The sequence below is a fragment of the Culex pipiens genome, chromosome 3 (assembly GCF_016801865.2).
Source record: "Culex pipiens pallens isolate TS chromosome 3, TS_CPP_V2, whole genome shotgun sequence".
In the NCBI taxonomy this organism is placed as follows: Eukaryota; Metazoa; Arthropoda; class Insecta; order Diptera; family Culicidae; genus Culex; species Culex pipiens.
In genome coordinates, this window is record NC_068939.1 from 111,585,820 (window position 1) to 111,608,892 (window position 23,073).

Below are 23,073 nucleotides of genomic sequence, written 5' to 3' on the forward strand. Positions count from 1 at the left end.
AAATGCGGTGGTGTGTATTTTTTAATATCGAAAAATACAAGGGGAACGACCAGGACAACTAAATGCACGACAGAAGGGATGAATCTGGCGGACTAAATTAATTCGGCCTGCAGGCAAACAGTCGCTGCTGCTGCTGCGACCACTTTGGGTTATGCTGGGAAAATCTCCGGCCCCGTTGTTCGGTCGTCAGGATTGAGAAAATGCTGCAATGTTGAGCCTAATGCATATTTCCTCGTCGGCAGTGGAGATACCGTCGAACGGGGTGACACAAACTCACAGATTTGAAAAAAATGAAGTGTATTTTAGGTTCAATGAATAAAAAGTTCAAAACATATCTTTTCATAAAAAAATAATTTTGGTTGCCATTAAAACCAATTGTCCAGCAATAATAAAAAAAATCCACATTTCGTCGCCGTCGTGCTAACATGTCGTACGTGCATTTTGGGCCAAATCGAGTTAAGAACGCCATTTTGTGCAGCTCACAATGCCTCATCTTTTGACCTGCACAGATCCCCAAAATTCGATTTCAATCCTGAGATATTCAATGAAAACCAAAAAAGCTCCGAAAATTTTTATCTCTTTTCATATGAAAGTAGTTACAATCTTGTCGTGCTATCTTGTCACTACCTAAAATTTGATGTAAGTGCGACAAAGGGCAAAGGGATTTCAGGTCAGAACGCGTTTGACGCACGTACAAGTTAGACTACCATAAACATTTGTAATTATAACTCGGGACTCCAGCAACCAAATTCAACCATCCTTCAGGACAATGCACATAATGGTCAACTGAACAAAACGTGTTTGTTATTGTTTACATTGCGTGCTCTAGTTTTTGTTTATTCAAGGTCAAACATTAAAACGCGTTTTTCTCGGAACGCCGAAATGGCGGGTGCGACAAGATAGCACGACGACGTCGATTTACTACGAAACTTGTTCTATTAAAAATAAAATACGAAATTTTAAAATAAAAATTTTTGTTCTAAATGAAAAACGTTACTTAATCCACCCTTAGGTGGTTGGTGCCTTCCTCACATTCGTTGGAAAGGTCATTTAATTAACTATCCAAAGATAGGTCGCATGATATATTTGGACATCGTTTTCATCAAAATATCTGCGATCCGGCCTCCAAAAAATGCATAAATAACACTTAAGTGCTTATAACTTTTGATAGGGTTGTCAGATTTTCAATGTTTTGATGCGTTGGAACGGTCTTTTTCATCATGATATCTGAGATCCGGCTTCCAAAAAGTATATAAATAACACTTAAGTGCTAATAACTTTAGATAGGGTTGTCAATGTATTGGTCTCGTTGGAAAGGTCTTTTAAATACCTTTCTAAAAATGTATAACATGCCAGGTTTTCTTACAAAAACCACCCTTTTTACAATCTTCCGGACTTTTGTTAAAATCGTTTTTTTAGCATAACTTTTGAAGTACTTAACTAAACTTCATAACGGATCGCATGAGACCAAAACGGACCAAATCGGTTCAGCCAGTGCCGAGATAATCCAGTGCAAATTTTTTTGATCAACATCCCACCACACACACAGCACAGCAAAAAAATTCTGTGTAAAATCGCATGCAAAAGCATGCACATCACCTTTGTGAGCAAAAGCATGTAATATTGTATGAGAAAACGTGTACACAAAAAGCATGTACCGAAGAAAAAAAAATCAGGTCTGCTCACCCCAAAAATAACATCAATCCGGCGAGAGTCATATTCAGATTACCAAATCCTCGCCCCAACCCACTCGGCTATCTCGCCGCTATGAAAATGGTCGGATCAATGCCAATGTAACAGTAGGTTTTCCGTACGTCGTATACTGTGTTAACTGCATACGATGTATGGGGAACCTACAGCTACATCGGTGAAGATACAATATAAATAGTAGCGGCGAGATAGCCGAGAGGGTTGGAGCGCGGACTTGGTAATCTGAATATGACTCTCGTCGGTTTGATGATATTTTTGGGGTGAGCAGACCTGATTTTTTTTCTTCGGTACATGCTTTTTGTGTACACGTTTTCTCATACAATATTACATGCTTTTGCTCACAAAGGTGATGTGCATGCTTTTGCATGCGATTTTACCATCGGATTTTTTGCTGTGAGACATTTGCTCAGAATTTGATCGATAGGTATACATGAAGGTGGGTCTAGGAGGTCTAATTGAGAAGTTCAGTTTTCGAGTGATTTTATAGCCTTTCCTCAATAAGGTGAGGAAGGCAAAAATGACCCTTCTGGGTCAATGTACACAGCAAAAAATCCGATGGTAAAATCGCACGCAAAAGCATGCACATCACCTTCGTCAAAATAAACACTTAATATTACACACTGCATGTACAATTTTTGCAAACACAAAAAAAAAGTTGCAACCGACGGGATTCAAACCCAGCACCAACAGTAAGGGCTGGCGCCTTAGCCCACTCGGCCTTCAGACCGATAAAAAGCTGAAAGGATAAACGCATATATGCACGGAGAAAAAAGAGTTCCCAAAATCGTGAACACCCGTTCATGAAATTGGGAACCACGAACAAAGTGTTCAAATGCCATGGTACGATTTTCAAAAACGTACCATGAAATTTGAACACTTTGTTCGTGGTTCCGAATTTCATGAACGGGTGTTCACGATTTTGGGAACTCTTTTTTCTCCGTGTGAGCTTGACATTTCGGTTAAGTAGGTTTCCCATACTGACGGGCTACATTTTTCAGGGTGTAAAATCACATAAAGTTGCATAAAATAAAGCAATATTTATTTTACACCCAGGCCTTTTACACGCAGCTGGATTACTACTTTTTTAGCTGTGTAGATTCGAAAAGTACATTACATTTCCCATAAAAGGACATGCCCACAAAAATTTAACAGTCGAGTAACGGAAAATGGCAGAGTTTTTAAAACTTTTTTAGTGTTTTTTTTCGATGAAAAATACGTTATTTCGAAATTCTGAGTACGCCATCAAATCAGGCGTCTAATTTTACATAAAAGTCCCTTTGACACCAAATTTCTATCTCATGACCGTTTCAGGCTGAATATTATTGAAAAGCACCTCTTTTTTTGAATGTTCAAAAATTGAAGGGGTTGAACGCCCCTCCGTCACGAGGTATCAAAAAATGGACCTAGGATTCGTGATCAGGGACAAAAGTTATCCCTTAGGACAATATTTCACGCAAATCGAAGAGGGTTCGGGCAACTGCTGTGTGAGTTGGCGGAGAATTACCCAACTAACTTTTTTAAACTGAACATTTTCAAACTACCCCAACTTTACGGTCACAAACATACTTCTCTGTATCCTTTTGCACTTGACGATGAGGCTGCGGGCGGCGACTACACGGACGGAGTGCAAAACTCCAAGGAGCGGGTTGATAAGTGCGATGCAGGAGAACGACTCACAGTTTTGCATAAATTACACCATACACGGCAGAGAGGGAGAACGACGGGAGTTTCCCGCGTAAGGGATACTTTTTAAGAGAAAAGGGATGTATTACAGGCTGTATAAATCAAACGGGTGGGTTGGAACCAATGTTCCGGTTGAATGTTCGGGTTCAATGTGGCTTCTTCAATTAATCTAATTAGGATGTAGAAGAGAAATAAATAGTTTTATTTTACCTTAGTTCTAATATCAGATGAAGTCATGTTATGTCTAACGATTCATTCAATCATCACATTGAGCTCCAGCTTTGCTTGACCAAATCGGCCGCCTTCTCGCCAATCATGTACGCAACGGCAGCTGTTTGGCCGGAAATGGTAGTGGGAACAACGCTGGTGTCGGCCACTCGCAGGCCCTGAATTCCGTGGACTAGCAGCTCCGGTGACACGACCGCCGTCGAATCCTCCTGGGGGCCCATTCTGCACGTCCCCAACTGTTGGTAGGCCGTGCTGGAAAGAGTTCGGATGGCACAGCGCCAGTATTCGTCGTCCGTCAGCGCAAACTGCTGACAGTTGGGCAGGGGTGTCCCCAGGACGCGGGCATCATAACGCTGCATCGAGGGGGATTTGGATATGCGGACCGCTTCTTTGATGCCTTCCAGCAAAGTTTCTACGTCATCTTCCTCCAGTAGTTGGTTTGTATAGATTTTGGGATTATTGAAGGGGTTTGCGTTGCGAAGTTTCATATATCCCCTGGATTTGGGGTGCAGTAGCATTACCGTTGCTGTCCATTGGTCATTGTGTAGCGTTTCCAGCGGTCGGTAGACCTTGTTGTAAATGCTAGTTTTAATTCGCTTCCCACTCCGTATTCCGAGGCCTCCATCCGACACGAGAGATCCGGTCGAAAAGATAAGTGCAATGTCTGGTACTCCCATCTCCTGGGTACGACTCGTTTGTAAAAAGCTCACCGCTTCCACACCCCCGGGAACGGTCAAAGGTCCTTGGCCTTGGAAGTAGTCCGCCAATGAACGAAACTGAAAACGGCTATCCGAAAGGAGGGCTTGCCCGGTCTCGTTCAAAACAAACGTTAATCCATTATAAAGCACTCCATCGGCTATGCTCTGCCCAACAGGAAGATTGGCCACAGCTGGAACTTTTATATTACGCAAGTGCTCCTCCGGTCCCACTCCCGATAACATCAGCAAATGGGGCGAGTTGATACTTCCAGCCGTGAGAATCACCTCCTTCCTGGCGTGAACATCGTAGTTTCTAAAGTGCTTCGAATACGTCACTCCGTAAGCTTGCTTTGTGTTGTGGTTGATCAACACCTTGGTCACTCGGCTGTACGCCTTAACGTGCAAATTTGGCCGGTTCGCCAGCACAGGTTCCACGAACGCCCGGTACGCACTCTGTCTCATGCCGTTCAACGTCGTAGTTTGGACGTACGAAACTCCCAGCTGAGTTTTCCCGTTCTGATCAACTTTTTTGTGGCCAACTTCCCGAGCACCTTTCACAAAAGTCCGCGCCAAGTTCGTCCGGAAGGGTGGAAACTCCACGTGCAGCATACCGTCGTATCCGTGGTACGTAGAGTTTTCCAATCCTCGCAGCGACGCGCGTTCACTCTTCAGGAAGTACGGAAATACATCGTCGTAGGACCATCCGGGATTGCCCATCGCAGCCCACCGGTCGTAGTCCGCTCGGTTACCGCGCTGGTACATCATGTAGTTGATCAGGGTGGAACCACCCAGTCCTTTACCATGTGGGACGCTGCACCGTTGGTCGACCATACCTGTAGGTTAGAAGGGATATGCCGTAATTATTTTTAAAAAATCCGACTTTTTTCCGCGGTTAATTTGAATATTCGATTTAAAAACGTCTTATACTCAGATGTAGTACAAAGTCTGGCTGTTTTAAGATCAAAATTTCGTAGTCATTAAGTAAAAAAAATAGGAACTCTGCGTAACCAAAACTGATTTATATTTATTTAATTATTATGTTCTAGTCTAGATTTCTGTTCGTTCATAGAATGAAGTCGTCTATAGGTTTGTTTAGTCATGCTGATTTCAGTCTGCCATGACTACTATGGGATGACTTGACATTCTTGAATTACAGCTTTGCGGACGGTTATCTATATGTTCTTATGGATGTACACAAATGGACATACTCACATTCGGTATATCTAAAGTGCTATCAGTTATAACTTTGATTTGAAGTATGTTTTGACCAGCTATTAAATAGTTGTTTTGTACTATCAGTTGATTCCTTCTTATTCTTAATTAATATTCATGTTCGCATCCAAAAGGTGATTTTAAGAGCTAAACAGGGATGGAATAATCGCAAAAAAAAACTTTCCCGCAAAAGGAAGAGGAGGCAAATCACGCAAAAAAAATCGCTTCCGAACTTCTCCAAGAAAATCAATCTGTTGATAGGCCACAAAAGTGGTAAAATGTCTATAATAAAAAAAAATCTGTTGATGATTTTTTGTGAATTTCCATGTCAGCACCACTCAAAAATATTTATTTCACTTTGCCCATCTCCAAAATGTGACAGGTCATATTTCGACGGGTGACGTTACACTTGCAAGTGTTTTAGTTGAAAATCTGGCCACAGCAATGTATTTTTTTTACAAATTTAAAGTTTTTTTTAATAGTAGAGTGATGTTTTTACTCTAATTAATATTTTTCTTTTTTATTTCTTTTGTTAAATAATGTATGACTTTTTGATCCTTTGGTTCCTGAAAAAAGACCCAAAAAAATAAATGACCCAAAAAAATAAATGACCCAAAAAAATAAACGACCCAAAAAAATAAATTTTTACCCAAAAAAATAAATAAATAAACCCTAGAAGGAAACAAGTTGTCTAGCAGTTCTTATAAGTGACTTATTCACGGCAACTGAAGTGTTTTTTAACAAGTTTGCTATTTGGCCAATTGGCTCACATTCTCAATTGACCATGACTCGGCAACTATTGATCCTTTTAAAATGTTAAAGTAATCTGAATTTCTAAGTGACCCTTTTCTTGCTCAATTTTTACGGCAAAACGTTCTTGTTCAAAATTATAAAAAAAACCTGAAGATGTTAAACTTGACTTGAAAGAAGGGTACATTTAAGCTTTACATAGTTGATGAGACCAAAGGCAAATGTAACGAACTAAAAACTAACAATCCATGGTCTTAACTTTTTAATGAAAAAAGTGTTTTAAAATGCATTTTACACTAGTTTAGTGGTTTTCCAATCATTAACGAAAAAAACTTGTGCGATGCTAAACATCGAAAATTTTCAAAAATTCTAAAGATTTTTGACAAAAACTTTAGATAAAATTTGTTCCAGTCTTATTTATGGCACCAAATTTTTTATATGAATTTTGTCTTCCCCTTTCTCTTTTGAAAATTACTCCAAAATTTTGAGGTAAAATAATTCTAAAATTATAAATCTGTGACATCGATTGTAAAAAAGGAGGCTTGATATTTGACATTAGTTCCCCCTCATTAGGCCTCGACCAGGGCCGTGAGACAAAACTTTTAAATCAAATTTGCAAAAGCTTTGTTTTATCAAAGCACTCACAGCACACTAATCAACAAATTTAGCCATAGCTATAATGATTCTCATATTACTATAATATGTAAACTAAAGACTACATTTGTTAACTCGTCGCCATCGTGCTAACTTGTCGTACGTGCATTTTGGGCCAAATTGAGTTAAGAACGCCATTTTGTGCAGCTCACAATGCCTCACCTTTTGACCTTCACAGATCCCCAAAATTCGATTTCAATCCTGAGATATTCAACAAAAACTGAAAAAACTCCGTGCATTTTTGTCACTTTATATATGAAAGTAGTTTCAATCTTGTCGTGCTATCTTGTCACTCCATGAAAATTGATGTAAGTGCGACAAAAGGCCAAAGGGATTTCAGGCCAGGAATGTCAGGATGCGTTTGTCGCACGTACAAGCTAGACTACCGTAAACATTTGTTATTATAACTCGGGACTCCAGCAACCAACTTCAACCAAACTTTGGGACAATGCACAGAATGGTGAGCCAAACAAAACGTGTTTGTTATTGTTTACATTGCGTGCTCTCGTTTTTGAATATTCATGGTCAAACATTAAAACGCGTTTTTCTCGGAACGTCAAAATGGCGGGTGCGACAAGATAGCACGACGACGTCGAACTGATAAGTACAACTAAGCAACACAAATTGAATTGAATTTAAAAGTTTGACGAGCTTGCATTCATACAAGATAAACTTTTTCATTTTCAAACACCAGCAAATTGATCCAGATATATCAGCCGTGACAGATTAAAAGCAACAATTTATAAGTTTGAACACTTTCACGTCTTCGGAATGATATTCAATTTCAATTTAAAACTTTCCCAATACATACCCCAGCACGAACTATTCTGATATTCCGCCACATCGGCCCAGTTGTAGTCCGAGTTCTGCAGAAATCCCGTCAGAATGGGAATATTGTTGAACTCATTCTCCACGGGACCAGCCTCCAGCAGCAGCACCTTCCACCGGGCATTCTCCGACAGCTGGTTGGCCAGCACACATCCGGCCGGTCCTGCCCCAACGATCACAAAGTCGTACTCCGGAATCTCCTTAGATTGTGTGTCTTGTTTTTTTTTGTTGTTGCGTTGCGTTGAGTGGTTTTTAAGTAAACAAAACAAAAAAGAGGCAAGCCATCATTTGTTAGACACGTTTTTGCAAAGTCGCAAAAATTTCACCCGCGCGACGCTAAGTGTGAGAGAAAATATAACTGTCGCCTTACTGCTGGTGCTGCCGCTGCCGCCATAAGTAGGTTGCACAAAGTTGTCCCCTGTGTCGTACCGGTCGATGTGGGCCAACGACTTGAGCAGGAAAAAGAATGCATTTCCAGAACCGACAACGCACAGCATCGCGAACGTCGCGACCAGAATCGAAAATTTCACCGAAACCGCCATGGCGCCAAGCCAATCGATCAAGAGATGATCGTTCACTAAATTAGTCTGTTGACACCAATTTCTGAACGCAACCACAGAGAGATAAATCCGATTGTCACCTTTTGCGCGAGACACCTCCGAATTTCACATTCCTTCCGGCGCACGTGCCTTCAGAGAGATTCCCGAGTTTCGTCTGTCTATCAACGAGTTGGCGCTCGCGCGATCGCCCAACAGTTTGCTTCCGCTCTGGCCAACGTCCCGATCAAGACTGTGGCCACCAGTGTCAGCAAAGTCCCTCCTGGCTGACCATCATCGCTACTAAGCATTGCGCGGATCTTCGTCGCGCCATGAACTTGAAAATTAGCGTCGTTGCTCATCACAGTGCCTAGCATAAGAGCGATTCTCTAGAAGAACGTGGTTCAAAATTGATTCAGTTTCACCACGGACACTTTCCAATCGACAGAATTGAGTTTTAGTGAATTTGATGCCAATAAGTAAAATTGTAAACTTTCTGAAAAAAAAAAACAAATACTGTTAACATACAATCAGTTGCGAACTATTTGAGATACATTGAACAACGATTATTTTTGTATTTTTAATTTAATATGGCATTTTAAAGTTTTCTACTTGTTTTCAATTTCGAGATCCCACATTAAAAATTTGCGCAACATTTTAGAAAAAAACATTTTTTTCATGAATTTATCGATATAAGAAAAAACAGTAGTATGACTGTTCAACATGTATTTAGCATTTTGTGATTCTTTTTGTTTAGGGGAGCTGGGGGTAAGACGGCCACCCCACTGTTTTGCTAAGTATACTAATGAATATTACTAAAAAGTTTAGCAAAACTGTTTCTCATGCTAAATAATTCATATGGCGTCCCCTTTGCCAAACATATTGTTTGAAATGGCAGTGATTTGATATAGCTTATATTTTTGAAGGTTTTTGCCTTCCTCACCTTACTGAGGAAAGGCTATAAAATCACTCGAAAAATGAACTTTTTAATTCGACCTCGTAGACCTACCTTCACGTATACCTATCGACTCAGAATCAAATTCTGAGCAAATGTCTGTGCGTGTGTATGTCTGTAAGTCCGTGCACCGAAAAAAATGCACTCGATTATCTCCGGACTGGCTGAACCGATTTGGGCCGTTCTGGTCTCATTCGATCCGTCTTAGGGTCCCACAAGACCTATATTAACTATTATGAAGTTTTGTTAAGTATTTCAAAAGTTATGCTAAAAAAACGATTCTGGCTAAAGTTTGAAAGATTGTAAAAAGGGTGGTTTTTGTAAGAAACCCCGTCTGATCATACATTTTTAGAAAGGTATTTGAAATACCTTTCTAATGAGCCCAAAACATTGAAGATCTGATAACCCTATCAAAAGTTATGAGCACTTAAGTGTCATTTGTACACATTTCAGAGGCCGGATCTCAAATATTTTGATGAAAAAGTTGTCCGGATCTATCATGCTACCCATCGTTAGATAGGTAATCAAAAGACCTTTCCAACAAGCCCAAAAGGTTAAAGATCTGATAACCCTATCAAAAGTTATGAGCAATTAAGTGTCATTTGAACACATTTTAGGGGCCGGATTTCAAATATTTCAATGAAAATGTTGGCCGGGTTCATTATGCGACTCGTTGCTAGTTGGATAATTGAAAGACCTTTCTAATGAGCCCAAAACATTGAAGATCTGATAACCCTATCAAAAGTTATGAGCACTTAAGTGTCATTTGTAAACATTTCAAAGGCCGGATCTCGAATATTTTGATGAAAAAGTTGTCCGGATCTATCATGCGACCCATCGTTGGATAGGTAATCAAAAGACCTTTCCAACAAGCCCAAAAGGTTAAAGATCTGATAACCCTATCAAAAGTTATGAGCACTTTAGTGTTACTTGTACGCTTTTTATAGGCCGGATCTCAAATATTTCGATGAAAAAGATGGCCGGGTCCATTATGCGACCCGTCTTCAGTTGGATAATTGAAAGACCTTTCAAATGAGACTATAAGATTGAAGATCTGATAATCCTAGCAATAGTATTACGCCGATAAGCCATACAGAGAAACAGTTATCCCAATTTGACCAATGGTTCCGATTTTCCGTTGATCATTTCCTACTAAACAAGTTTTTCAGTCATATGTAGTAAAAATCAATCAAGTTGCTTCAACCACAAACTTGCGTGCACTTTTCAACTTTATTTGAATAGAAATCTAAAATCACGACTTTCTTTATATTTTTTTCTCGGCATCTTATTATGCATTCATAATTTTCACTTCCTACAATTATGCAAATACAAGCTCCTAAACAGGATCAACATCTTCTGAAAGTCCTCTTCCGGGTTCCTATCGTTCTCGTACAAAAAATGCACCAACTGGGCCATTTTCGATCCAACCGCCGTCGGTTCCTCGCAGGCCACCTCCTCCTCAGCCTTCAGGCAATCCAGCCTGCGGATGCGGATGTTGTTCCGGCGATGGATGTAGTTCCAAACGGCGAGCTGCTGCTGCTGATCGATGCCATGGTTGGAAGGTGCGGCATGAGAGTGGCGTATTGAGCATGACATTTTCTGACCGCCGCTGAAATAAACTCAAATAATTATTTTCTTTCATAATATTAACTACTTTTTGCTTACCTTTGACTCCTAAAATTCATCAGCCGGATGGCCAAACACTAACTGTTTATCGATGGTTCGATGGTGATGACAACTGACAGCAAAACAGTTTGGATCGTATTTCCAATTCGTTCACTTTCCGCCCGTTCCTGTGGATCGTATATTTGTTACACTGTTAAACGAAAGATCATTTCTTTGAAAAATGATTTATACATAATCTTACTCATTATTGGGTAACTATTGAGTTACGTAATAAAATAATTAATTTGTTATTTGTAATTTGTGCGTTTATTTACAACGTTAACCTGTTAGTTTACATCATGAAAGTAAATTTAATGAGGGTTGTACGGATTTTTTTGTTTCGTCAGAAATGAAAAAAAAATCGTGGAATAAATAAAATTAGTGATGAGAAATTGGTGTACATTACGCTTGTTAACTGTAATGTTCAGTGTAAAGAGTGTGAGTTCGTCCACGTTCGTCCCTTTTTAGTTTGACTATATATACAAACAAAAAAAGTTATTTAATTGGGCACACACAAAGAAAAAATACTCTAATTTTAAAAGATCGTTCGCTGGATTAAAAATTTACGTTGGTGAATGTTAGTAGAAAGTTCAAACATTTTGCTTTCCTCACCTCAATGAGGAACCTACCTTTACGTATACTTATCGACTCAGAATCAAATTCTGAACAAATGTATGTGCGTGTGTATGTCTGTAAGTCCGTGTACCGAAAACTATGCACACGATTATCTCCGGTCTGGCTGAACCGATTTGGTCTCATTCGATTTGATTCGATTCCTTGGGGTCCCACAAGACCCTAGTTAATATTATGATTTTTAAAAAATTACTTCAAAAGTTTTGCTTAAAAAACGATTTTGACTAAAGTCCGGAAGATTGTAAAAAGGGTGGTTTTCGTAAGAATGCTATACATTTTTAGAAAGGTAGGTATTAAAAAGACTTTTTTAACGAGCCCAAAACGTTGAAGATCTGACAACCCTATTAAAAGTTATAACCACTTAAGTGTTATTTATACACTTTTTAGAGGCCGGAACTCGCATATTTTGATGAAAACGTGCGAAACCATGCGACCTATCGTTGGATGGGTAATCAAGAGATCTTGCCAAAGAGTCCAAAAGATTGAAAATCCGACAACCCTATCAAAAGTTATAAGTACTTTAGTGTTTTTAATACAGTTTTTTTAGGCCGGATCTCAGATATTTTGATAAAAATAAGTGTTATTCTAGATTAAATTTTCAAAACAACCTATCTCTCATGGGTTTCCTATGCAGATAGGGCCTTTTTAAAATTTAATCGAGTGTTGATATTCTTTTTAGAGGCTTTATGAATGTGAGGAAGGCACCAACCACCTGAAGGTGGATTAAGTAACGTTTTTGACTATTAAGACATATTTGTAGATAACGAAAAGCTTTTTCAATAAAACTACCCATTTTTAATCATAATGCTTTGAACTACCGTTTCGACAACATTCCTTACTGTGATATAGCAAAACTCATGCATAGTATGAAATTCTATCAAACTTTGTTATGCAAATCACACATACACATAACTAATTACTAACAAACTAATTATTTTGCATCAAATTGTGTTTGTTTTGTAGTAAAAAATCACAGTTTTTCATAAAATGTGGTCGCAATTATATGAAATTCACTGAGCCAAAATATGTTTTTTTTTTCACTGCATTTTTCTGCACACTTGAAACTTGATTTTTAGATATTTGGGTGGATTTAGCAAAGTTATTAAGTTAATTTATAGCACTGACTGTCTTACCCCACATGGGTGGCCGTCCTACCCCGCGTATTTCAACTATATACGATTTGAGTTATTATTTTAATGGACTACTAGTAGAACAATATGTACGTAATTTGACATCAAAATAATCTGTTGTGTAAATCTTATGAGACTTTCCCTAAGGGTAGCCGTCTTACTCCCATCTCCCCTATTGAAAATTGAAAATAAGGCCTGAAATTTGTTTTTTTTAACTAGAAAATGTAACAGAAAAGTACATAACAACTGGCGGATGAATATTATTTTGAATTTGTGCCTCTTTTTTTTTGTCTTATATATCCCAGGGAAATTTCGGCCTTTCACGAGCAATTCCAGCTCAAATCGGGTTTTTTTCTGGTAACCTCTCCGATTTCAATGAAACTTTGTAGACATGTTATCCTATATCAGCCATTTTTTGTGCATATGGATCCAATTGTACTCGAAAATAACATTTGAGAAGGGCGTAAGGTATTTACATATTTTTGTATCTCGCAATTTGAAAATTAATGTATCTCGAAGCCGTTGCGTCGTATCACAAAGTTTTTTTGCCTGAAAGCTCGCTCAATTTCCCATAAGTTTGTCTTTGACAGCATTTCAATTGGATGTCAGGGCTTACAGATTTAAGCTTAATTACATTGCTAATAACTTAAAATAGATTTTTTTTTTCAATGTGGTAAAAACCTGGATAGTAAATTAGCTTACGTAAATATCAAAACGAGTCAAATCAAAAAGCTGTCACAGGCAAACTTATGGAAAATTGGACGAGCTTTCCGGTAAAAATATTTACGAGATTGAAAAGCCAAGTCTTTCATATAGAAATAGCCAAAAACCAGCAAAAAATCATTTTTTTCCAGCATTTTTATTTTTAAAACTGCTGTATATTCCCAAGGATTGGACATAGGACAATGGTCAATATGGAGACTTTTATGTAAAATTGTCTGGGGAATCGATTCCCACTACCGGTATTTGAAAATTTTGACGTTTAGACCACTTTTCAAAAAAACAGTTTTAGTAAATGATTTTTGTATTTTTTTTAGGAGAGACATACCATCCTGCATTTTTTGTCAGTCCTTTGGTAACATCTTAGGCTATTTCCTCAAAAATTTTGAACGAAAAAAAATCGCGACATCACCTTTAAATTTAAGTTTTAGGCATAAAAAAAAAACTCAAATAAGTGGCGTGTATTTTTGTTTCAGTGTATTTTTTTCAGAAAGCTCGTCCAATTTCCTACAAGTTTGTCTTTGACCACTTTGTGATACGACGCAACGGCTTCGAGATACAGTAATTTTTAAATTGCAAAATACAAAAATATTTAAATACCTTACGCCCTTCTCAAATGTTATTTTCGAGTACAATTGGATCCATATACACAAAATAGGCTTATATAGGTCTTGGATAACATGTCTACAAAGTTTCATTGAAATCGGAGAGGGTCGGGTACCAAAGTACCAGAAAAAATCCTGATTTGAGCTGGAATTGCTCTCACTTAAGTACTCATATTTTTATACAGGGTTGCCAAATTTTCAATGTGTATGTCCTATCTAAACAGTACATCAAGTATGAATGCAACGATGTTTGCTACGGCAGAAACGGAAGCAATTTCTATTTTTCTTTAAAAAATATTCTTTTCAATTGCTCAACACATTAGAACAGTGTTGGCAGATCTACAAATGTCATGAAGTCTTTCAAATACCAACTCAACCAAATATATCAAAACAATTGAACATTTGTTTTGTTTTCGACTCCGATTTGATAAGTATGCGTAAATAACGTCATTATTCGAAATCCGGACACTTAGTAGCATATCATTTTTGTTATAGCTGGCAAAAAATCATGTAATAAGTTGTAAATGTAGAAATATCATAAGGATGTAGTATAAACAGTCAGTTTCAAGAAAATGCATGCAAAATATGTCTTTTCTAACAATTTTTCATCAGAATTTTAAAATTAAAATGACTTGTTGTGCTTCGAATCCCGGACACTGATGAAAGCTGATTCGAAATCCGGACACTTTTGCTTCGAATTCCGGACACTTGATTTTACTTATGAATCGCACAAATTTGGACTGGAATGTTAGTGAATGGCATTCTTTATGTCTCAAATAAGCTGTTAACATCAAAACAATCGATAGTTTATATAAAAATTTGCTAGAATTTAAGGAAATCGAAACCATAAATTTCTGCTTTGCCTTCCCGGTGCTTCGAACGCCTATGAAATATTTCAAGTGAAATGTTTCGCATTTTTGGTAAACTTATAATTTTATTGTATTTAATTGTTTTGGTATTAACTACAGCGTTCAAACAAACTTTAAATGAAAGTTGATGTTGGAATTCATCAAATAACACAGTTTCGACATTCATAATACGAACGTATATCCAAATAATTGATAAAACAAGATAAAGTGTCCGGGTTTCGAAGCGCCCGGGAATTCGAATCATGACGTTATGTGTTTTATTGACAAGTTTTGTTTTATTAGTATTTAAATAGCCTTTCCTCAGTTTTTTTAATGGTAAATGAACTTAAAGACGACTGAACCTACAGAGAAATGCCCATCCGCAGAGATGGTCAAGAGCAGGGCTGGCCGGAGGGATAGCGGCGTTGATCCTAGGATCTTGCGCGCATCGCCCGGTGCCACATTTGAAGAGGTCGCGCGCTGTCGCCATCGTCGTCGTCGTCGTCGGGTTGTTATTTATGATGGATGGTGTGAGGCGGACCATCAAACTATCAGCTGAATGCCGTAAACGCAGACCAAAACAAACCTAGCCATGTTTGAGGGTTGGGTATGGTGGGGATCGAGGAAGATCAGTTTGCTGAAATACTTGAAAAACAAACAAAGAGAGTAAATGTTCCAGAATGGAAATAAATCCACCTGATGTGGATGCAGAGGAGGTTTGCGAGGAAGGGGCTTATGTTGACTATTGCAAAACGAAAGACGACGATGGCACGAAAGATCAAGTTCATCAACGGCTTGATGCATGATTGCAGACGGATCTCGCGGGTGTGGATATCGCGAATTGATCCAAATAAGCTTGGAAAGTGGTTATTGGTGGCAGATATAGAAAAGATCAACAGCAGCAGAGTTTGTTTACGGATTAGTCACGATGAAAGTTTGTTTCTATTTTTAAAAAGAAATGCTATTGACCAAGTTCATTTGAGGTTTCAATTTGTAACATTTGAAACACACAGTAAAAAATCATGGTAATATTACACCTTGGAATGAGTACATCTTATATGACAGAAAAATTATAATTTTCCATAAAAAATTTGTAAATTTACCACTTTTTTCTTGTAATGCCACTTTTTCAGTCTAAACAGGTAATATTAAATCTTCAAATTTTACACCTTCCAACTTTAAATAATTTTTGACTGTGCTGTAGTTTCTTCTAAACACACGATTACGTATATTTTTTGTCATTAATTTCCGTATCTTTAAATGTTGAGATGAGTTAATTATCCTTATCTTTAGAGGTTTTATTTGGCTCTTCCGTATTTTTTTGTTCAATGGTTCAGGTAAGAGATCAAAGTGCATTAGGAACGTTAAATTGTCTTTTTTTTCTTGATTTTATTGGTTCAATCTAATGACGCGATTTTCTACAATTGGGTACTAAAGTCCTATGTCAATTTTTATGTACAACGGTAAAAAACACGATTAAAAACCATTTCTGATCACTTTTTTTCATTTTAATGCAAAATTTTTTTTTGACAAGACAACATTTTTTCGATGGATCAACTATGGTCCCCTTGGAACGAGCTGTCAAGTAGGAGCTTTTCTGTCAAGAAGGGCCGCGAGGTTAATTTTTCAAAATTGATTTAAAAATCCATTTTAAACTCTTTGTGCTCGTACAAAGGGTCATTGTACTCAGAAAAATAAGCTTTATCGCTGTAAACAATAATATCAGCAATCTAAGCTTCATTTTAGGACCCAATTCTGAATAATGTTCCTTGAACCAAAGGTTCTGAACTGCAAGCACCGTTAGAATTAGAAAAGTGTATTCCAAACGACACACCAAAGGCACACCTGCATTGATTCCTCCATTCCAGGCAGGTAATTATCACGCCCTCTTCATGACAATCTTGGTCCCGCGCGGGTGAACAACCTGCTGTCACCTTTCTTCGCCGCGACTGACTTACTCCCTGGAACGGTGCACTTTTGCACTGATCACATTCCAGCTGGAGACAGCCTTGGACGCTTCGTGCAGCTATGGGCAAAATTGTTCTCGGCTCATCATCATTACGGAAGCTAGAGAGAGCCATAAAACCGGCTCGAGCAGCTCGTTCTTGCGCGATTCAATCACTCAAATGTGTTCCCTCTGCCAGCTTTCTCTTGCCGCAGGAGTTTATTAGCTTTAGCTGAAGAGTTCACTTGAAGGCTGGACCGGTCAAGATGTTCTGAGATGTGTTGACAGACTAATCCTCTTCGTAGAAGATGATTGGGAATGGAAGATTGTCAAAATTGCATGGAATTATCTGTTTCTGAAAAGTTGTAACTCGCAAAACGTGCACTTCTAGAGGGTTCCGAATCTCTGAAAACCTGTTCCTGTGTAATCGCAGATGACCCAAAGCGTCGTCTTTCAAATACCAGGACTCGGTCGTTAAAGCTTCCCGAAACGTTGATTTTAATTAGCCATGTCTTGGAATAAAGTGATTAAATCTGGACCAGGTGACGCTGAAGCTGGAACGCGCGGGCTGGAGATGAGCTTCGTTCGAAATTACATCAAAGGTAACGACTGACCTTCGCGTTACGGTCATCCGGTTTCAGGAAGTGATGAATGGAATAAAATCCTAACCATATGGCCATAAATGAAGAAGAGCGGCAATTACGCGTATACAAACTGGACATCGCGGATGAGTTGCTTGGGATTGACGGCTGATAATTGTGGTGTGATTCATGGTTTTTCTATGTTTTTATCACTGAAGTACGTGCGGTACTAGATACCATAGCTTGATTAATGTAAAGATTGCTAGAACAGAGAGGAAGGAGCACGCAAATCTACAAGTTTAACTTTGTATGACTTTTACATTCTACACTAACAAATTAAAGGTTGTAAGTTCGGTGAACTCTCATTCCTTCACCTGATTTTTTCTTGGAACGTTTCGACCCTCCCAAAAATTGCAATTAATTAATTCTGCTTCCGAAAATTATAAGTTTCCCATTTTTAATCACAGCAATGTGCGTCATACAGGTCATCATTATTCGAAGTCAACGGAGCGAATCAAGTCTGGCAAAGCTTTAAAAAGCTTCCCCAACAGCATATTTACATGTCGCAGTATTTCATTAGCCTGTGGTCCTCCGGTCCACCGTTCTGAATCGAGCTATTTGTGTTGAGTCAAAATTTGGCGTTTTAAACACCCCTCTCCCATATGCCGGTCCCAGTAATGCACAAACAGTGTCTTTGTCTTCCATTAAAGAGGCGGACTTAGAACCCGAAAAAGGGAAACTTCGTTTCACTTTCGGGAGTTGTGTTTGCTAAATAACCTCCGGAGACTTAACTTCACCTAATTTGTACCAAACAGTCTTGTCACAACATAAATTAGCAGAATAGCTTAAACAGTGTTGTATTTTTGGAAGCAGCATAAATTATACAATTCTCGTTTGCGTCAATCTCGAAAATTTTACGCCCGACTTGTTATAGTTTCTAATCTAATCTAAATCTAATCAGACCCTAGCGCAGCCAATCTTTCGAAGGGATCCTGGAGAGTGCCTTAGGTTAGATGACGCCTAGCACTCTTCTTGTCATTTATTAACATTTGTAGTGCACCATTGCATTGAAATGCATTGAAACATCACAAGCGTTAAAGCGGCCAGGCCTACTGCGTAAAGCCGTATCGCAGAGATGACTCGTAATTGGGTTGAGTTTGAGCACTGAGTGTTCGAACAACAACACAATTCTGAATCGACAGGGGAGGAAGAAGCGTGGGGACACACCACCATACGCTCCGAGATTTTGGTTGTATTCGTTGGGAGCACCATGCTAAGAAGGTTTGGTACTCCGGGACCCTCTGGGATGGGACATTGTATTTCCACGAATGCCCTGGACACTATTTGCCGTGGTTATAGCGCCACAACTCGCTCTCTGTAACAGTATTCCTAATTTCAGTCTACGCTCACCAAGTCGTCATGGCCTAGTGGTTAGCATTTTTGCTTACCAACCCAAAGGACGGGGGATCGAACCCCGCCTCGAGCGACTTTGATTTTTCGTTCATATTCATCATTTCAAATTCTGTGTACTTAACTTTCTCGTTGGGAGCAGATGGGAATCGAACCCAGAACCATTCGCTTACAAAGCGAACACCGTAACCAGTCAGCCACGGCCGCTCCTTTTACGCCCGACTTGTTATAGTTTCGAGTTTTAACTTAAGCCACATCTACGCGCCTTTTTTTTATTATTTCCTAAAGGAAGCCGATGAACTTCAAAGCTGCTTCTAGACGTTTATTGCGAGGGGCTCGACTTTATTACGTGCCGCGTACGAGAAACAGATGAATCATCCTCTCATGGGACAGTGGGGCTTTTGTTGGTACCACCTTTTCTAATTAGGAACTACTTGCGAAAAAGAAAGATACGGCCACCGAAGATCGACGTGATTTAGACGAGAGAAGGGAAGGAAAAACGAGGCTAAACTTTAGAACCAAGCGCTGGAGGGTCAAACCTCGACCTTTGGAGCTGAAACGAACCCCTACGTCAGAAGCCACTTCGAGAAGGTTTCGCTGATGGCTAAAGAGCACATTTCGGTAGGGGAAATAGCTTCGTAGATAGTGGTTTATATCTTTATTCGGCAAATGTTTGTTTTATTGATCAGCTGTCGAGGAAACTACACTTTGTAGATGCGCCAAGTCAGAATGCCGGAAGCTATAACGGTGGTTGCGATGAGTTCTTGCGCGCTAGAGAGACGCAAACTGTGGCCTATAATTAAGTGGGTTGGCTTAAGGCTCGGGAATAAGGAGAAAGTTTGTTTTAAAGCGTCGCTCATTAATCATTTTCTACACTTAAGAGCTGTAGGTATCATTCCACTGACAAATTAATTAGGGCGCGTTTGTTTTCAATTTAAAATTTGAGATAATTTATAAAAAATTCAAAGATTCAAAGATTCAAAGATTCAAAGATTCAGAGATTCAAAGATTCAAAGATTCAAAGATTCAAAGATTCAAAGATTCAAAGATTCAAAGATTCAAAGATTCAAAGATTCAAAGATTCAAAGATTCAAAGATTCAAAGATTCAAAGATTCAAAGATTCAAAGATTCAAAGATTCAAAGATTAAAAGATTCAAAGATTCAAAGATTCAAAGATTCAAAGATTCAAAGATTCAAAGATTCAAAGATTCAAAGATTCAAAGATTCAAAGATTCAAAGATTCAAAGATTCAAAGATTCAAAGATTCAAAGATTCAAAGATTCAAAGATTCAAAGATTCAAAGATTCAAAGATTTAAAGATTTAAAGATTCAAAGATTTTAATAATCAATAAATAAATTATAATAAAAAAATAAAAATAAAGGCTTGAATGCTACGATTGAAAAAAAAATTCTTTAAAAAATCTTAAATTAAAAATGTTTAGGAATTATGTAACTCCCTAACGAAATTTCCCCCTAAGCTCTTTTTATGAGCGCAATCATTGAGCTTGGTCAGAACGATCAACCTGTGGTGTAGTATAACAACAGGCGCATTCAATCCTCTTACTTGCGTTATGCAGCGAATACCAGTAAGATCCAAGCTGCTCGAATGTTTAGCAGCTTTGACCACCGTTTAAATAATTTTACGTTGCTTGGAATTAATACCGAATAAAGGAAAATCAAAACTCATCATCTTCTATTTCTTGATGTCACGATTTTATTTTTAAATTTGTTTCGTCATCGGCTGGACTCATCTTGTCCCCAGTACCACGCTGCCTTAATCATATCCGCTGCCTTTTCCGCGATCATGTAAACCGGAGCTTGCGTGTGACCTGTCGTTATGTACGGCAAAACGCTAGCGTCAACGACCCGCAGGTTTTGCACGCCGTAGACTTGTAGCGTTGGGGAAACTACGGCGGCGGAATCGTTGGTCGGTCCCATGCGGCAAGTGCTCACGGGATGGTACAGCGATCCTGCCAGCGATCGTATCAGGCATTCCCAGTAGCTGTCCGATGCGAATGTGTGCTGGGTGCATGTTGGAATTGGGGTGTCTACAACACGTGCCCCTATCGCTTGCATGGCCGGTGTTTCGAGCAGTCGAAGTGCTTCTTTTACTCCTTGTACCATAGTTTCCATGTCTTCGGGGTCCTTTAGGTAGTTGGTGTAGATCAACGGCCAATGTAGCGGGTTGTTGTCTTTCAGTTTTATGAATCCTTTTGACTTGGGTCTGAACAACATGGTAGCGATCGTGAATTGATCCTTACCTTCCAGAGGCTTGTAGACCTGCTCGAAAATGTCTTCTTTCCATTGGAGGGCTCGCAGTGCTCCCGTGCCGTGATCGGAAGCCGGCGATCCTGCGAGAAACATAAACTCTATATCGGGAACATCTTGAGGTTGCTTGGAGTTGTTGGTTTTGACAAATGCTAGTGCTTCCAGCGCACCAGGAACTGTGAGTAGTCCGGCTCCTCGTTTATAGTCCAAAATTTCGTTTAATCCTAAACGATCGGTGTCAAATGACATGTTGGTAGTGTTTGTTACGAATGTCAACGCCGACAGGAACAGGTGATCGTACATGGTTTCTCCTACCGGTAGATCAACCAAAACCGGTATGTTCAGTTCTTCGAGGTGCTTCCGGGGACCAATTCCAGAGAGCAACAGAAGTTGGGGCGATTGATAAGCACCGGCAGACAAAATGATTTCCTTTCTGGCCCGTACCGTACGCTTCATCTTTCGCCACAGGTATTCCACAGCCGTAGCATTTTTATTCGATGGATCGATCACAACTTTTGTTACCCTAGCCTTTGTTAGGACATGCAAATTAGGTCTTCCAAAAATAGGCTTAAGATATGCAGATGCTGCAGTGACTCTTTTTCCGCGCCTTGTAGTGGATTGAAGATAGTCTACACCAAACTGAGTGTCTCCGTTATAATCGATAACGTTTCGACCGAGCTGTTTGTTGGCTTTCACGAAAATCCGCACAAGTGGTGATCGGTAAGGAACATACTCCACATTTACTGGACCTCCTTTTCCGCGTTTGTGTGTTCTGCTCGTGTCCTTGAAATTCACGTTTTCAAACTTTTTAAAGTAAGGCAACACATCCTTGTACGACCATCCTTCGTTGCCAGCAGCTGCCCACGAATCAAAATCATCTGGATTTCCTCTGTTGTGGATCATATAATTTATGATTGTACTACCGCCTAACCCTTTGCCTCTTGGCATGGGACACCGCTCCTCTTTGATCCCTAAAACCACATAACATGCAAGATAAACACCACACACTGTCAACGAACCAAGTGACACTGACCTAGGCAAATACCGTCCTGTTTCTCTGCTCGGAAATTCCAGTTCAGGGCTGTAGACTGTAAATATGCAGCAAAGAAAGGTACATCCGAGAAAAGATTATCTCGTCCACCGGCCTCCAAGAGCAAGATCTGCCACTGGGAAATCTCCGATAACCGATTGGCCAACGCTGCTCCGGCAGCTCCGCCTCCCACTATCACAAAGTCGTAGACCTCTTTCACATCTGCAATACGTTTGTTTAAATTCTAATCTCACAGTTTGATAAACCGATTCACCTTGAACATTTTCCTGCTTTTCGCGAGCGGTAAATTTAGTCAGAAACAGTTTACTAATGCCGATGCTCAGTCCAGTTTTGGCGAAAAATGTCAAAAATAAAACTGCTAACGCAACCGGTCTGCACGGTCGCCAACAGGAACGGCAGGCGCTTCTTGTGATCTGCATCGTCTCAGACCGGTGACTGCGGTCCGTTCTGTTCTGGTCCTGAGATTTATAAATTTAGCGCGACACAAGAAGTGTGTTCTAGAAAACGAGAGTGGCCCGATTTTGTAACCGGATTTTTCTTTTTGCCTTTCAAACTAAATAAAGGTATTGGATTTGCTTTTGGCTCCGACTTTAAGATCAAGCTTCGTTTTGTTCTTATTTCTACAATTCCACCATTTTTTTTTTGATAATTCTCACCCACATTCCTATGCGCATGGACTTACTTATGTTTTAACACGGTTTCTTCATATCATTTTCATTCAATAAGAAATTTGCTTTAGAAGGGAAGTGAAATTATACTTTTGCATGAATGAGGTAAAAATTTTTATGATAATTTACGGATTATATTTTTTAAGGTGACAGAAAAACATTTAAATATTCTAAAAAGTATTTTTCCCATGACCCATGAAGAGTATCGGGGCCGCATTTACAAAGCGGATTCAGTGGCTATTTCTTTACTTAATGTTTAGGTTGATATGTTAACATTCCATAGGTCGCCTTCCC

General features: G+C 39.2%; 3 protein-coding genes across 8 annotated transcripts in view; 1 reads left to right on the top strand and 2 right to left on the bottom strand.

Moving 5' to 3' along the window:
• LOC120425934 (flotillin-2) overlaps positions 1-23,073 on the top strand; it is a 367,849-nt gene that overhangs the window by 16,087 nt on the left and 328,689 nt on the right. The window lies entirely within an intron of this gene.
• Positions 3,575-8,739, bottom strand: LOC120425662 (glucose dehydrogenase [FAD, quinone]-like). Its single transcript, XM_039590242.2, has 3 exons — positions 8,134-8,739; positions 7,747-7,977; positions 3,575-5,152 (listed from the first exon to the last, which is right to left on the bottom strand). Exons 1-3 carry the CDS (start codon positions 8,303-8,305, stop codon positions 3,657-3,659), a joined length of 1,899 nt encoding a protein of 632 aa, XP_039446176.1. The 5' UTR covers positions 8,306-8,739; the 3' UTR covers positions 3,575-3,656.
• LOC120425666 (uncharacterized) lies at positions 10,449-11,076 on the bottom strand. The gene is made up of 2 exons (XM_039590251.1): positions 10,920-11,076; positions 10,449-10,863 (listed from the first exon to the last, which is right to left on the bottom strand). The coding sequence occupies exons 1-2, from the start codon at positions 10,937-10,939 to the stop codon at positions 10,560-10,562; spliced, it is 324 nt and encodes a 107-aa protein (XP_039446185.1). The 5' UTR covers positions 10,940-11,076; the 3' UTR covers positions 10,449-10,559.

What these genes read in the sequence shown, in the direction of transcription:
- LOC120425662 (XM_039590242.2), bottom strand. Translation starts at nt 8,305, where the DNA reads ATGGCGGTTTCGGTGAAATTTTCGATTCTGGTCGCGACGTTCGCGATG. An exon ending in CGGCAGCGGCAGCACCAGCA is followed by an intron (nt 7,978 to 8,133) that starts GTAAGGCGACAG and finishes AAAAAAAACAAG; the next exon opens with ACACACAATCTAAGGAGATT. An exon ending in TCAGAATAGTTCGTGCTGGG is followed by an intron (nt 5,153 to 7,746) that starts GTATGTATTGGG and finishes TCTAACCTACAG; the next exon opens with GTATGGTCGACCAACGGTGC.
- LOC120425666 (XM_039590251.1), bottom strand. Translation starts at nt 10,939, where the DNA reads ATGAATTTTAGGAGTCAAAG. An exon ending in ATGAATTTTAGGAGTCAAAG is followed by an intron (nt 10,864 to 10,919) that starts GTAAGCAAAAAG and finishes AGTTTATTTCAG; the next exon opens with CGGCGGTCAGAAAATGTCAT.